The sequence below is a fragment of the Pteropus alecto genome, unplaced genomic scaffold, assembly GCF_000325575.1.
Source record: "Pteropus alecto unplaced genomic scaffold, ASM32557v1 scaffold134, whole genome shotgun sequence".
NCBI lineage: Eukaryota > Metazoa > Chordata > Mammalia > Chiroptera > Pteropodidae > Pteropus > Pteropus alecto.
Window position 1 is genome coordinate 834,017 of NW_006436283.1, and position 13,313 is coordinate 847,329.

Here is a 13,313-nt window from a genome sequence, read left to right on the forward strand (position 1 = left end):
AGGGTGGTGGGCTCGGGTTTCAGGTGGACCCTGCCTGTGTTTGGGTACAGCTGGCAGAGAAGCCGACGACATTGTGAACTGGCTGAAGAAACGCACGGGCCCCGCTGCCACCACACTGCCCGACGAGGCCGCCACAGAGGCCTTGGTGGAGTCCAGCGAGGTGACGGTCATCGGCTTCTTCAAGGTAGGGGCTTTGGGGTTGGTCTCAGGTCGTCGTACCCCTTCGCTGGAGGACGGGTCCCTGTGGCCTGCGCACTGCACTCTGCCCCGCCGATGCGGGCGGGGGTCCTCGGTGTTGGGCGTGCAGCCACCTCTGGTCCTCTTCCCCAGGACGTGGAGTCGGACTTTGCCAAGCAGTTCCTGTTGGCAGCGGAGGCCATTGATGACATACCCTTTGGGATCACGTCCAATAGTGACGTGTTCTCCAACTATCAGCTGGACAAGGACGGGGTTGTCCTCTTCAAGAAGGTGAGTGGTCCTCGGCGGCTCTGCTGGGTGCGTGTGTCCCAGGGCAGGTGGCCCTGCCGCGTTGCTACCGCAGCACCTGGAGCACTTTGCCCGCGGCGCCGGCCTGCCACCTCCCTGGCCGTTATCAGCGTCCAGCCTGCAGCAGGTGCGGGGCTGTGGCCCTTTGTTTGGCCGCTGCCGGCTCTGTGCTGTGTTTGCGAGGGCGGGGCGTCAGCTCTTTTAAACTGTGGTGAAACATGTAACAGTTTGCTGTTAGAACCATTTTCAGGTACATAGGCGTCTATGACCTTAGCTACATTGCGACTACATTGTAACTACATTGTAACTACATCGTACTCTGGATGGTTTCTGTTTCCAAAACTTTTCTTCATCTGAAACAGACTCTGGACTGTTAGCTGTCGGGGTGGGTATTCCCGCCCTGCTGGCGAAGCCCGGTTCCCACGGGCTCCCACGGCCCGTCACAGCGCCCTTCCTTGTGTAAAGGGGCTTTTGGCGAGGACTGGTGTTTCCGCCGCTTGGCGCCATTGCTAGGGCCCAGTGGGACTCAGGTCCGCGCGTTTCTGACGGGGCGGTGGCGTGTTTGCTTTTTACCTCAGACCCCGGGCAGTGGGACGTGGGCCAGCCGAGCCCGCGTGCTCTTTGTGGACCAGGACTGTCCCTGGATTGGGGACAAAAAGCACAGTGCAGAGTGGAGGATGGGAGGCACATTTCCAGGGTTGGGGACAGGACCCTTGTCCCCTTTATCAGGAAGGATGGTTTGGCAGGCCCCCCTCTAAGAGGCCCTGTGCGCCCGTGAGGGGCAGGGACCAAAGGGAGCGCTGGCTGTGAGCTGGGGCTATCCCAAGGGGCGGGACCCCACAGTGCTCAGGGTGCTTCCGGGCGCCAGAGGTTTGCTTTCTGTGTCCTAGTCATTGGGGCGGATCCGTAGCTCCTTCCTTGACAGTTCAGGGCGTTACGTAGCTTTCTTTACTCGGTGGAAATCCTCGCAAAGTTCCCTGAGGGATTGATGAGTTGTCATCGCAGAAGTGCTCGGGAAATTGCGATTAATATCTGGGAAAATCACGCGGTGTTGGGTGAAGCTGAGCGCGTGCTGAAGGGACCCTGGGTCTCATCCGAGAGTGCAGGTGGAGAGAGCATCCGAGGCTTTGAGGCTTCGGTCCACACTGTTCTGTCGCTTCTCCCTTGCCATCGAGGGGCCCGTTTTCGCCCCCGATCGCATGTGGATTTTGCTGTTCGTGTGTCCTTGGAGGTTAGAATGACCGTTTCTTGTTCTGCGAAGACTCTGGTGCCCGCTGATCCCCGTGTGCCCTTACAGGCCGGGCACGGCCGAGCCCTCGGGTCCGGTGCCTGTGAGTGGGCAGCGCTTCCTCTTCCTCACGGCAGCTCCCGTCGGCTCGGGCCGCAGCCTGGCCGAGCCCGTGGCCTTTGCCGTGTGGGTCAGTGCGGGTCACAGCTGCCGTCGGATGGCAGAGCCCGATCGGCGGGAGGACGAGGCTCGGATCCAGAGCCTCTCAGATTTCTGCCCGGCTCCTCGTCGCGCTTTCTCAGCTGTCACAGTCAGTTTCTTGTTTCCGGTCTCAGCCTTGACGTGTCCCCTTTTGCAGGCCGTTCGGCCCACTTCCTCAAAGTGAGCCGGGTCTTCCTGTCTGTCCGGGGCAGCCTGGCTGAGCCGGCCGCTTCCCCAAGTGGAGCAGGTGGCTGTGCTCCCTGGAGGGGCCAGCTGCCACTAGCCAGGCAGGGTGACGAGGGCAGTGGTACCAGTGACACCGGAGCCCAAATCCCGGCTTGGACCATGGGTTCGAGGGCTGAGCATCTCGTGTCTTTGTCCTGCCGTTCACCTGTCCTCTTTTCTACCCCCGGAGGCTGCGGCGTTTGGAGCGGCTCTCCACTCCCGCAGCATCAGAGCCTTTTCTTGATGTTCATGTTATGGGCCGGCAGGGCTGGCCGCCACTGCCAGAAACGGGGTGGTCTCCTGCCTGGGGCCCCAGCCCTCCTGCGACTGTCCCCAGCTAAACGAAGGCCGTCTCTGCTTTCGACCGCGGCAGTGAAAATGGAGCGTGTGGCACCGTCACCAAAATGATGGCGGCTTAACAGCGACAGCTCAGCATGAAGTTGGGCGGTGCTGGCTGCTCAGAGGGGCTGGACGAGTGGGGACGGCGGTTCGTTTGCCCCTAACTGGGGCTCAGGACCCCCTGGCCTGGCCTGCTGTGCATCTAATGGAGCCCACCAGTCAGCTTCTCATTTTCTCAACCAGTGCTCTTGGCCTCGGCTTTTCCGCTGGTGACTGTCCCCACGTCTGTGGGCGTGGGGCATATAGAGCAGTTTTCGGCCTCAGCTGGGGGCCGGGGAGGGGCAGGGGCTTGTGCCTGCAGCGCCTGGCCTTGGTCTGGTCTTAAGGCGAGGCGTATGGGAGCAGGGAGGGGCCACTTGCTTTTCTGGATGCTAATTTGGGGGAATGAGGAAGGAAAGGTGAGTAGTTTCTCTCCAGGTGTCATTTGAGAACTGAGGGGAGTGACGGATGGCAGGCTCACCTGAACTGGCCACCTGAAAAGGCACAGGCCCAACCTCTCTGTGGCAGGAATTGTTCCTGCACCTATCTGGGGCTGCGGCCGCACCTGGGCGGGAAGGCCCCCGTCGACCCTCTGATGGACGACAACACCTCCACCCTTGTGCCCCAGGACTCCCCAAGTTCTTGTTACTGGGGTTCCAGAGAGCTTCTGTGTACGTGGGTTATACCTATTGATTCTTATTGTGTTAGAAATAAGAACTGAGAAATTTAAAAAACTTATTCTTTTTAAAATGACAGTAAACAACTCAATACAAGTCATCAAAAATAACGTTTTTGTGAGGATGAAATTTTCCCAGACAGTATCTCAGGTGAGAGTGGTGCCTCTGCTGGTCTCTCTAACGTCCACCGAGAGGGAGGTCAGCGGGGCCTTTTGCCTTCAGTCCGCTGTGGTGTCGCGTGCTGCCTCTGTAAAACCACCCTTTTCGGGAGAAAGCGTGAGGAAGCCCACAATATCTGCCTGCAGTGATGACATTCGCCTTGACCTTGAGGCTGCCCACAAGGGTGTGGCCCACACACTGAGGGCTGTTGCTTTAGGGACTTTGAGATGAGGAGGGATCCCTGGCATTGTAATGTGGAGCGCTCATGCCGTGGGGAGCCTGCTGGTCCACACCCCGTGGGCCAGGGGTGACCAGCTGTGGGGGCTCTGGCACGTGGGAGGCTGCCCTGCCCACCTGTGCTTCTGGGGAGCCCATGCTCCTTCCCTGGGGACGCACTCGGAAGGGTGCTGATTCCTGCAGGCCTCCCCAGCTGTGATTTATGGACAGAGGCACGTGGGGCCTGCTCGCTTGTCTCTGAACTCCAGACAGGAAGACGGGGCCGCAAGGCCGCTGCCCCGGATCCTGGGCTGGGGGCGTTGGCGCACGGCGGCTCTGCCGAGTCCCCGGGGCTCAGGGTCTCTCTCCGTCCCCAGTTTGACGAAGGCCGGAACGACTTTGAGGGGGAGGTCACCAAAGAGAAGCTGCTGGCCTTCATCAAGCACAACCAGCTGCCGCTGGTCATCGAGTTCACCGAGCAGGTACGGCTCTGCGGGGCCTGCGTGCGGTGCCCCAGGACCCCGCTCAGTCCCCATGGTCGTCCGGGCGTCAGTGGCGTTGGGGCCGTTGAGAGCATCTCCTACGTCAGTAGCTGAGCTCGTGACCTGTTTGTGATGCAGACGGCCCCGAAGATTTTTGGAGGGGACATCAAGACTCACATTCTGCTGTTCCTGCCCGAGAGTGCGCCTGACCGCGACGGCAAGCTGAGTGGCTTCAAGAAGGCTGCCGAGCGCTTCAAGGGCAAGGTGCGTGCCGGCCGCCGGGCAGGGGCCATGGAGCGGGGGCGGCGGCGGCACCCGCAGCCTGCCGGCCACCCGGCACCGCTCCAACCTGCCTCTTCTTCCCCAAGATCCTGTTCATCTTCATCGACAGCGACCACGCCGACAACCAGCGCGTGCTCGAGTTCTTCGGCCTGAAGAAGGAGGAGTGTCCGGCCGTGCGCCTGATCACCCTGGAGGAGGAGATGACCAAGTATAAGCCAGAGTCAGCCGGGCTGACGGCAGACGAGATCACGGACTTCTGCCAGCGCTTCCTGGATGGCAAGGTCAAGGTGCGGGCACCACGCCCTGGGCTGGGTGGCCTGCGCTGGCCTCTGGTGCCATGGCATGGCTGTGTCCTGGAGTCTGACACCATGGGTGTAGAGTTTTGAGGACGGGGCGCCGGGCGCTGTGAACATGGCCGTCCTGGGCGCACTGCCTGGGGCTTGGGCCGGGCAGCGTGTGTCCCCGTGGGGCTCCTGCGGGCAGCCTGACCCCGCTCTGCCTGCCTCCAGCCACACCTGATGAGCCAGGAGCTGCCTGAGGACTGGGACAAGCAGCCTGTCAAAGTGCTGGTTGGGACCAACTTTGAAGAGGTGGCTTTCGATGAGAAGAAGAACGTCTTCGTGGAATTCTGTAAGTGAAGCCTCTCGCTGGCCTGTGCTGCCTGGGCGATTCGGGGCGGGCGGCCAGGGCAGCCCCCGGGCCCCGTGAGACTCACTGCTTCCTTGCAGACGCCCCCTGGTGCGGCCACTGCAAACAGCTGGCTCCCATTTGGGATAAGCTGGGAGAGACGTACAGGAACCACGACAACATTGTCATCGCCAAGATGGACGCGACGGCCAACGAGGTGGAGGCCGTTAAAGTTCACAGCTTCCCCACGCTCAAGTTCTTCCCTGCCAGCGCAGACAAGACGGTGCGCCTTCCGGGGGGGCGCGGGGCCTCTGTCCTGCCCGCGAAGGGGTGGGTGGGGTGGGGGGCACGGCCTGAGGGGTCCCTGGTGCAGGGCCAGCTTCCCGCTCCTCATCGCCTCCCCACAGGTCATCGACTACAACGGGGAGCGCACCCTGGAAGGCTTTCGCAAGTTCTTGGAGAGTGGCGGCCAGGACGGGGCAGGGGATGACGATGTAAGTGGCGGCCCCTGCGGCCCCTCCCCGCGCTCCACCGACATGTGCTTAGGCAGCTGGCTCCGGAGGCTTGTGCGCGCCTGGGCCGGGTGGCTCGGGAGGGTCTGTGCATGCGCACGTTTGCTGACGAAATCGGACTCGCCCCGCGTGCTTCCCTGCTCCTTTGGGCTCAGGTGGCCGTCCCCAGCCCATTGGCTAAGGCGTCCTGTCAGCGTCAGCGGTGGGGACCAGAGGGGTGTGGACGTGCACTCAGGCCAAGAGGGCGTGGCAGGGATGGGGGCCGGTGACTAGCAGGACGTAGCATCAGGGAGGGGAGGGAATGGTCAGCCCAGGCCTGCGGCGCCTGCCTGGAGCCTGGAGAAGTGGGGGGGCTGTCACCCCGGGGAGCGCTCTCTGGCTGCTGAGCAGGGTGCGGCTGGGCCTGGGCAGCCGTGCTGCCGTGGCCAGTGGCCTCACCAGCCCCACAAACCCTGAGGGCTGGGAGGGGGATGACGCCGCTGGAGCCCCTGCCACTGACCCACTGGGCAGTGTGGGCTGCGCTCTGCTTCTGCCCGGGCCTCGTGCCCTCGGCGGTGGGGGTGGGGGGCAGGCATCTGCACACACAGGCTCCCGCCCCAGCGGCCAGCTGGTCCCCAACGTGCGGGCAGGGCCTCGACTCTCCGTCCTCCCCTTGTTCCCGTGTCCCAGGATCTCGAAGACCTAGAGGAGGCAGAAGAGCCCGACCTGGAGGAAGACGACGATCAGAAAGCTGTGAAGGACGAACTGTGATGTCACAACCAGCCCAGCACCCTGACGCGCCCTCGGAGCTGCAGCCCCTCAGCGAGGCTTGGGAGCCCGGGAGCCCGGGCCCCCGGGGAGGAGGCGCACCAGCCAGAAGTGCGGGGGACTTCCTGAGGCGACACCTCACTGACACGCGTAGGCTTAGACCCGCCTCTCCTTCCGCCTTTCCGTTCCTGGAAAGGACCCTCCCCAGGCCAACGTCGGGGCCCATTTTTTTAATTGATGTACTTTTTCGTACACGGTTTCTTCCAGAACGCGCCCAAAAATGTTTGCGAATCTCACGTGGCAGTGTCTCCTTCCCGTTAGGTTTATACTATCACTTTTAAAAATTTCCATCTGTGGGATTCTTGGACATTTTTGGACATCGGGGTCTCTGCTCACCTTGGTCGGGTCACCCTGGAGACCGATGTGCCCTGTGTGGAAAGGGCCCAAGCCATGCTGGACGGGTCACCCCCCTCACACCCATGTTGCTGTGACCGAGTGTGGCTCCCGCAGCGTGTGGTTAAATGGAGACTTCCGGTCTCTGTCGCAGAGGCCGCCATGACTGGGGGGTGCCGGTGGGGCCAAGACAGGGCCTTCTCCCCGAGCCAGGCTCCTCACCGCGGAGGCCTGAGCCGGCCTGAACCAGGACCCTCCACTTCCAGGCTGGGACACAGCCGCGGGAGCTCGAGCCCGGCCAGCCGTTAGCGGTCCTCAGGTCCCTCCACCACAGCGTGGGGACAACTCATTGGCCAAATAAACTTCCAATTTCAGTGCCTGTTGTCGTCTTTGCTGTGCAGCCTCCGAGGTGGGCTGGGCCCCCAGCCCCGGAGGGGACATGGGCTTGGCTGGGCCACTCCTGTCCAGATGCTGCTTTCCAGGAGCTCAGGGCAGGGGTGGAGGCGCGCACGGCCCGGGGGGCACCTGCGGGTCTCCAGGCGGGGAGTTGGGGTGTTGCCTGGCCCTGCACGTGCCGTAGCTGATCCGGTTCACTTGTGACTGCCATGGTGGCATCACCCTCCCTGGGCATCGAGTTGTCATGACTCAGATCTTGCCCGAGTGCCACCGCAGTGGCGTCAGCCCTGGCCAGAGGTCGGCAGGTCCATATGCAGTGGCGGTCCCATCCCACCAAGGCCTGGGCCGACCGGGTCCAGTGAGGAGCGCGTTCAGGCTTCTGGAACCGGTGACACAACATTGCCAGACACGCATGTGAAGAGGATCTAGTTTAAGAACAAGTCACTGAGTTGGTCAAGCAGATTCGCCTTCTGGAACGTCAGCTTGCGGTCCGCACGGGAGAGCACGAGATCAGCTCTCCGCCAGCCCGGCCGCCCTCCTGAGCCTGGGTTACGGATGCCTCCAAGCCCCTCTGAGAGCCGGGGACCCCCACGCTGGAGGGCGGGCTCGGCTTCTGCTGCTGTCTGCACCTGCAGCAGCAGGTGGGGCAGGAGGGCCGTGCGCACAGTCCCAAGAGGACGGGTGGAGGTGGCGGGTGCGTCCACCTGACCGGCCCAGGTCAGAGCATCTCAGAGCCCTGCCTGGCCCCCACGTACCCCATCAAGCCCCCACATCCGGCGAGCCCTCTGGAGTGGGAAGTGACAGGCGTTTCCCGGTCCCCAGCCCCCCAGTTCCGAGGCTCACCTGCTGGTTGGTGATCCTGGGCCTGTGGGGCTTGCTGTGAACATAGTTCTCTCAGTGGCCGGGGCCCACAGGGGTTGGGGGTGTCATCTTCCCTCACCCTTACTGGTGCGTTCCCAGCGAGGGGTCCATCTTGCCCTCCGCATGAGGTCACCTGCCATCCAGGGCCAGCGCTGTGCCACCGGTGCACAGTGAGGACCTGCAGGGAGTGCGCTGGTGGCGCCAACCCAGCCCGGGCTTGTCCCCACACCCCAGCATCCAGACACTGCCCCCCCGGAGTCACAAGCTGACAGCGGCCGACAGCCGGGCGTCCCTCGCTGGTCCTGAGTGGCCTTCCAGCTAGTCCGCTCCGGGGTCTGCCTGCTGTGCCTCAGTCCTGCGGACGCGAGGAGCAGACAGCAGGACACGGGTGGGGGGTGGGTTCCACACTCTGGGAGGGGGTCGTGAGGCAGTAGCTCTGGCTTCCAAAGCAGCTCTTTCCAGCACAGCGGGGCTGTCAGGAGTCACAGCTGCAAGGGTGGGCTGGGCCCAAGCCACTGCTCCCTGCCCCAGTGACCGTGTGACCCTGTAGGTGGCGGGGTGGACCAGCTGTGGGAGCCCGGCCCTCTGGACAGAAGGCTGGGACCAGGAGCCGCTGCAGGAGCATTAGCATCACGTGCTCCTGGGAGGGGGTGTCCCCAGGCCGAGCCCCATCCCCTTTTGCAGATGTAGCTGATGACCGGTCCAGGGCCTGGGTTGGCTGGGTGGTTGTGGGGCGGAGTCCAAGACCTGGCTGGCCTGGTGGATTAGCGAGGTGACTTCACCCTCTCTGGGTTGGGCGGTTGAGGCTTAACAGCCTGGGACTCTGTTCCTCACTCTGCCCCATTGCGGCTGTCCTCTCCAGGTGGTAGGAAGCTGCTGTCCTCTGCTGGGCTTGTGCAGCAGGCCCCCCAGATCCCCTGCCCCCAGAGCCGGAGGGGAGGGGTCTGTGGGGCTCCCCATGACCCTCCTGCAGGCTCCCTGTGGCTTTTCCTGCTTGAGGCGGAGCTTACGGGGTGTGTGCCTCACACTTTTCAGAGTGAGCTTTTTGCATTGAATGTTTTCCCGTTTTAGTCCTCTAGATGTCAGAAATTTAAATCCAGCGAACCTGGTCACTTCACGAGTTCGCTCTGGCAGAGAAGGATCAGGGACAGAACCGCCTGAGTACAGGCTCAGTCCTGACATGGCTGCATGAGAAACACCTGTGGCGACGGTGGCAGGTTAGGCTGCTCGTGGCCGCGGCTGACAGTCTCCTAGGTGCCGTGCTGCAGGGCGCGTCTGTGCTCCCACGTCCTCGCTAGAATAGAAAAGCACCTAGATACCTGTCAGGGGCATTTACCTGGCGTGACTAGGGAGGCTCTGGGCAGCAGAGCCCCCCACCGCCAGCTCCCAGCACACCCTTAGCGATGGCCCGGAGGCCCCCTTGAGGTCTCCAACACAGCCACCCCGATGGCCTTGCCCCAGGCTGTCTCACCGGAGGCCCTGGTCACTCCTGGGGAGGGTCATGCTGTCCGTGGCAGCTTCATCCAGGGTTTGTTCATCTGATCCTCTGAGCGGGGAGGGCAGACAAGGCAGATAGAACTTTCCACATCAGAAAAGGTTATCTGCACATCAAAGGAAAGTTGTCTCTTATCTGCAGGGTAGAGCTTTCAGTCTCCAGGTTTCTTGTAACTAAGCTGGAAGAAACTGTCCCTGGCTCTTCCCCAGGGACCAGTTGAGACCGCCAGCCACGCAGCCCCTTCCCCTAAGCCCCAAGTGCAGGAGACCTGGGGTCCGCCCCTACGTCAGGGCCCTGCAGTGTTTGGCCTGGGTGGGGTGCCTCAAGCCCTGGGGTGTGTAACTGGCGGTGGCGCGGGGCCTCTGGGCTGGCCTGCTGGCCGGTGGACCAAGGCTGAGAAAACCCACCCCGGCGGCCGCGGTAGGCACTGCCCTATTTGCCCATAGCTTTTGGCCCAAAGGCCCTGCTCTGAGAGGATGTCAGATACATTTATCGATTTGATTTTGTTGGTTATAGACCAGCTTGGGGATGCAAAGGCTGTCAGTGACCCAGCTACCGGAACCCTCCGCCCCCGCTGCGAAGACCTGGCTACTCAGTTCTGTCCTCAGGCAGGCCTCCGTTAACTCCCCAGTGTTGGGGATTCAGCTGCGTCCCAACCCCAGCACCTCAGAACGGGACCTTATGTGGAAATAGGTCAATGCAGATGTGATTAGTCAGGACGAGGTCACACAGGAGCGGGCGGCCCTAACCCAGTACCTGGTGTCCTTATGACAGGAAGAGATGCAAACATAGACATGAACAGGGAGAATGCCGTGTGAACATGAAGCAGACGAGCTGAAGTGCCTCCAAGCAGAGGGGACCAAGGAGTGCCACCAGAAGCCAGGAGAGGGCTTTCCCTCAGAAGGAACTGACCCTGCTGACACTTTGATCTTGGACTTCCAGCCTCCGGAACTGAGACAATAAATTTCTGTTTAACTACTCAGCTTGTGGCTCTGTTCTGGCATACCCATGGTATGAATTTGCCGCATTTTGTTATTTGTTCATCAGTTTTTGGACATTTGACTTGTTTCTATTTTTTGGCTCTTGTAAATAATGCTGCTATAAACATTTGTGAACAAGCTTTTGAGTGGGCGCGCTGTCATCTCTCTTGGGTATATACCAGGAGTGGAAATTGCTGGGTCATGTGGTAACCCTACATTTAAACTTCTGAGGACCTGCCAGACTGTTTTCCCAAGTGGCTGCACCATTTTACATTCCCACTAGCAGCATAGGAAGATGCCGGGTTCTCCACTCCTTCATCGACCTTCGATCCCAGCACCTCAGAACGGGACCTTATGTGGAAATAGGTCAATGCAGATGTGATTAGTCAGGACGAGGTCACACAGGAGCGGGCGGCCCTAACCCAGTACCTGGTGTCCTTATGACAGGAAGAGATGCAAACATAGACGTGAACAGGGAGAATGCCGTGTGAACATGAAGCAGACGAGCTGAAGTGCCTCCAAGCAGAGGGGACCAAGGAGTGCCACCAGAAGCCAGGAGAGGGCTTTCCCTCAGAAGGAACTGACCCTGCTGACACTTTGATCTTGGACTTCCAGCCTTCAGAACTGGGAGAGCACCAAGTTCTGTCGCTTAGGGCCCCCAGCCTGGCACCTCATTAGGGCGGTCCTGGGGAATCCTGCCTCAGGTGCTGCGGACCTGTCCTAACTCCACAGGTGCACTCCTGACCCCACTCTGCTCCGTGCGTGTCCCATGTCCCGGGGTCACATCTCGTTCCCTGGTGCCACTCCCTCACCCAGGCCCCAGCCCCAGCTCAGACATTGGCTGCTGCAGCGAAGGCAGGTGGCGCTGGCCTGGGCTGCTGGAATGTCTTCACATTCCACTGGCTGCGCTCCCACAGGTGAGTCCGCGCCGGGCCGGGTGCAGAAGGCACACACCACCTGAGACGTGGCGGCCTGTCTCTGGGGCACAGACTGGATGCCACCTTAAGTGTGAGCATGTGTCCAGGAAGTTGCAGGAGCCTGGAACCAGGAGAAATGTGGGGCACAGCGACAGGGCTCGGGGTGCAGGAGAACCAGCTATTGCAGGGAGGGGAGGCAGGGGGTTCCTGATGGGTGGGGTGGGCAGGCCTGAGTGGGCGCTGAGGTTCTTAGATTCTAACCTGGGAGGTTCCCGAGCAGGAAGGCCCAGGAGAGTGATGCAAGCCAAAACGAACAGCGACAAGCAGCAGACAGGGTGATGGGTAGGGCCGGGCGGGCCTTCTTCCTGGCATGGTCAGGACCCTGAGCTTCCCCTAGTTTCCTGGAAGGCGGAGGCGGCCACCCTCACCGTCTGCTGGGCCTTTCTCCCAGAGTTCCAGGCCTGGGCCCTTTTCGATGCTCTTGGTACCTACTTGCCTCCCTCATAGGCCCTGTCCTTCTAGTGTCCTCTGTGAGGCACCTTCCAGGTCCAGCAGTGGGGCCGGGTGCAATAGCCAGGAAGGATCTGACCCCTTTGGCTGGGCACAGCGACAGGTGGGCTGAAAGACGAGCCACCAAACATGATCTGAGAACAAGGCGGAGAGCAGCTCGGTTTCAGCCCTTCGCAGTGTGAGCGTGACTGCGCAGCTTTATATAGCTCTGCGGGCCCTATATAAGTGGGAGGTGCCCTTGCCACCGGGAGTACAGGAGGCATCGCGGTGGCTGTGCTGGGAGCCACTGTCCTCGACCAGAAGAGCCTACACGCTGGTCTGGTCCAGCTGCGCACATTCCTCTCGGAGCAAGAGGGTCCCCTCAGGGGTGGTCCACACCACAGCCCCCAGGATGCCCAGCAGAACTGTCCGCTATGCCCGCTATAGCCCACGGCAGCGGCGCCGGCGGCTGCTGGCGGAACGCAGTGTGCGCTTCCCTAACGACGTCCTGTTTCTGGACCACATCCGCCAGGGTGACCTGGAGCAGGTGGGACGCTTCATCCGGGCTCGGAAAGTGGCCCTGGACACCATCCACCCCTCAGGTGAGTGCCCGGGGGACCAGCAGAGGGTCTGTGGGGAGGCAGGCGGAGGGCTGGGCCTTGACCCGCCCTGCCCTGCCCTGCCCTGCCCAGGCCTGGCGGCCCTGCACGAAGCCGTGCTCTCTGGAAACCTGGAGTGTGTGAAGCTGCTGGTCAAATACGGGGCCGACATTCACCAGCGCGACGAGACGGGCTGGACGCCCCTGCACATCGCCTGCAGTGACGGGTACCCTGACATAGCCAGGTGAGAGGGTGAGGCCAGCGGTTTTATCCCAACTCCTCCAGCCTCAAGGGGCCTCCAGGATGTGGCCCCCCAAAAGCTGGCGGTGTCACTAAGAACTGTAAGGGCTTCTGTGATCTCCTGTCCCCTTGCCCGCCCTGGAGCAAACTGGAAAAGTCAGCCAGTTTCCAAAGGGTCAGGTTTCACCCCACTAACCCCACCTGGAAAAAGAAATAACAGGTGGATCTCAGAGCTGGGGTGGGGGCGCTCCTCCAAGCCATCTCTCCACTACAGCCATGGCTGCCCTTTATGCCCAGGTACCTCATTTCCCTGGGGGCCGACAGAGACGCAGCCAACGATGACGGTGATCTGCCTTCCGACCTCATTGATCCGGATTTCAAGGACCTGGTAGAGCTCTTCAAAGGGACTAGGATGGACTGAGCCCCGCCCTGTCCTCCCAGGGCTGTCATCCTCCCTGGAAAAACCGGGCGCCCACCTCTCCCAAGTGCCAGGACGTGCCCGCCCGCGGGGCGCTAGAGCCAGCCAGGCTGGCCAGGACCCCGTCCCTGGGAACGGACCCCGTCCCACACCTCTGGCCTGGCTTTTTCTCCAGGTGAATTTTTTATTGTGAACAGTTTTTACTTTTTCAATAAATGTGATGCCCACGCCCGAGGTGGTTGCCTGATTACTGGGGACCGGCCCACCCCAGCCCCCCGGATCCGGCCGCTTCCGGCAGGGGGCGC

The 13,313-nt window shown here is 61.6% G+C and overlaps 2 protein-coding genes and 1 long non-coding RNA gene across 5 annotated transcripts in view; 2 read left to right on the forward strand and 1 right to left on the reverse strand.

The window, feature by feature from the left end:
• P4HB (prolyl 4-hydroxylase subunit beta) overlaps positions 1-6,987 on the forward strand; it is a 9,691-nt gene extending 2,704 nt beyond the window's left edge. Inside the window, exons 3-11 of the mRNA XM_006912153.2 lie at positions 51-184; positions 331-468; positions 3,948-4,052; positions 4,191-4,316; positions 4,421-4,621; positions 4,844-4,964; positions 5,063-5,244; positions 5,369-5,455; positions 6,143-6,987. Coding sequence (XP_006912215.1) covers positions 51-184; positions 331-468; positions 3,948-4,052; positions 4,191-4,316; positions 4,421-4,621; positions 4,844-4,964; positions 5,063-5,244; positions 5,369-5,455; positions 6,143-6,223 — 1,175 coding nt within the window. The 3' untranslated portion in view covers positions 6,224-6,987. The remainder of the gene's footprint in view (positions 1-50; positions 185-330; positions 469-3,947; positions 4,053-4,190; positions 4,317-4,420; positions 4,622-4,843; positions 4,965-5,062; positions 5,245-5,368; positions 5,456-6,142) is intronic.
• A 1,665-nt stretch (positions 6,988-8,652) lies between these two features.
• Positions 8,653-10,774, reverse strand: LOC112480011. 2 transcript variants are annotated; one of them, XR_003046416.1, is made up of 3 exons: positions 10,684-10,774; positions 9,342-10,030; positions 8,653-9,164 (listed from the first exon to the last, which is right to left on the reverse strand). It is a non-coding gene; the product is annotated as an uncharacterized LOC112480011 (long non-coding RNA). The 2 variants fall into 2 exon arrangements; XR_003046415.1 differs by having other exon boundaries at positions 8,653-9,189.
• A 1,317-nt stretch (positions 10,775-12,091) lies between these two features.
• PPP1R27 (protein phosphatase 1 regulatory subunit 27) lies at positions 12,092-13,292 on the forward strand. Of its 2 annotated transcripts, XM_006912154.3 has the most exons (3): positions 12,092-12,353; positions 12,444-12,594; positions 12,888-13,292. In XM_006912154.3, exons 1-3 carry the CDS (start codon positions 12,164-12,166, stop codon positions 13,009-13,011), a joined length of 465 nt encoding a protein of 154 aa, XP_006912216.1. In that variant the 5' UTR covers positions 12,092-12,163; the 3' UTR covers positions 13,012-13,292. The 2 variants fall into 2 exon arrangements, with proteins under 2 accessions (XP_006912216.1, XP_024902773.1); XM_025047005.1 differs by having other exon boundaries at positions 12,146-12,594.
• Positions 13,293-13,313: the final 21 nt, after the last annotated feature.

Excerpts from the sequence above, each read along its gene's own strand:
- PPP1R27 (XM_025047005.1), top strand. The coding sequence starts at position 12,164 with ATGCCCAGCAGAACTGTCCGCTATGCCCGCTATAGCCCACGGCAGCGG. Across the intron at positions 12,595-12,887 it reads GGGTACCCTGACATAGCCAG|GTACCTCATTTCCCTGGGGG; the intron begins GTGAGAGGGTGA and ends CTTTATGCCCAG.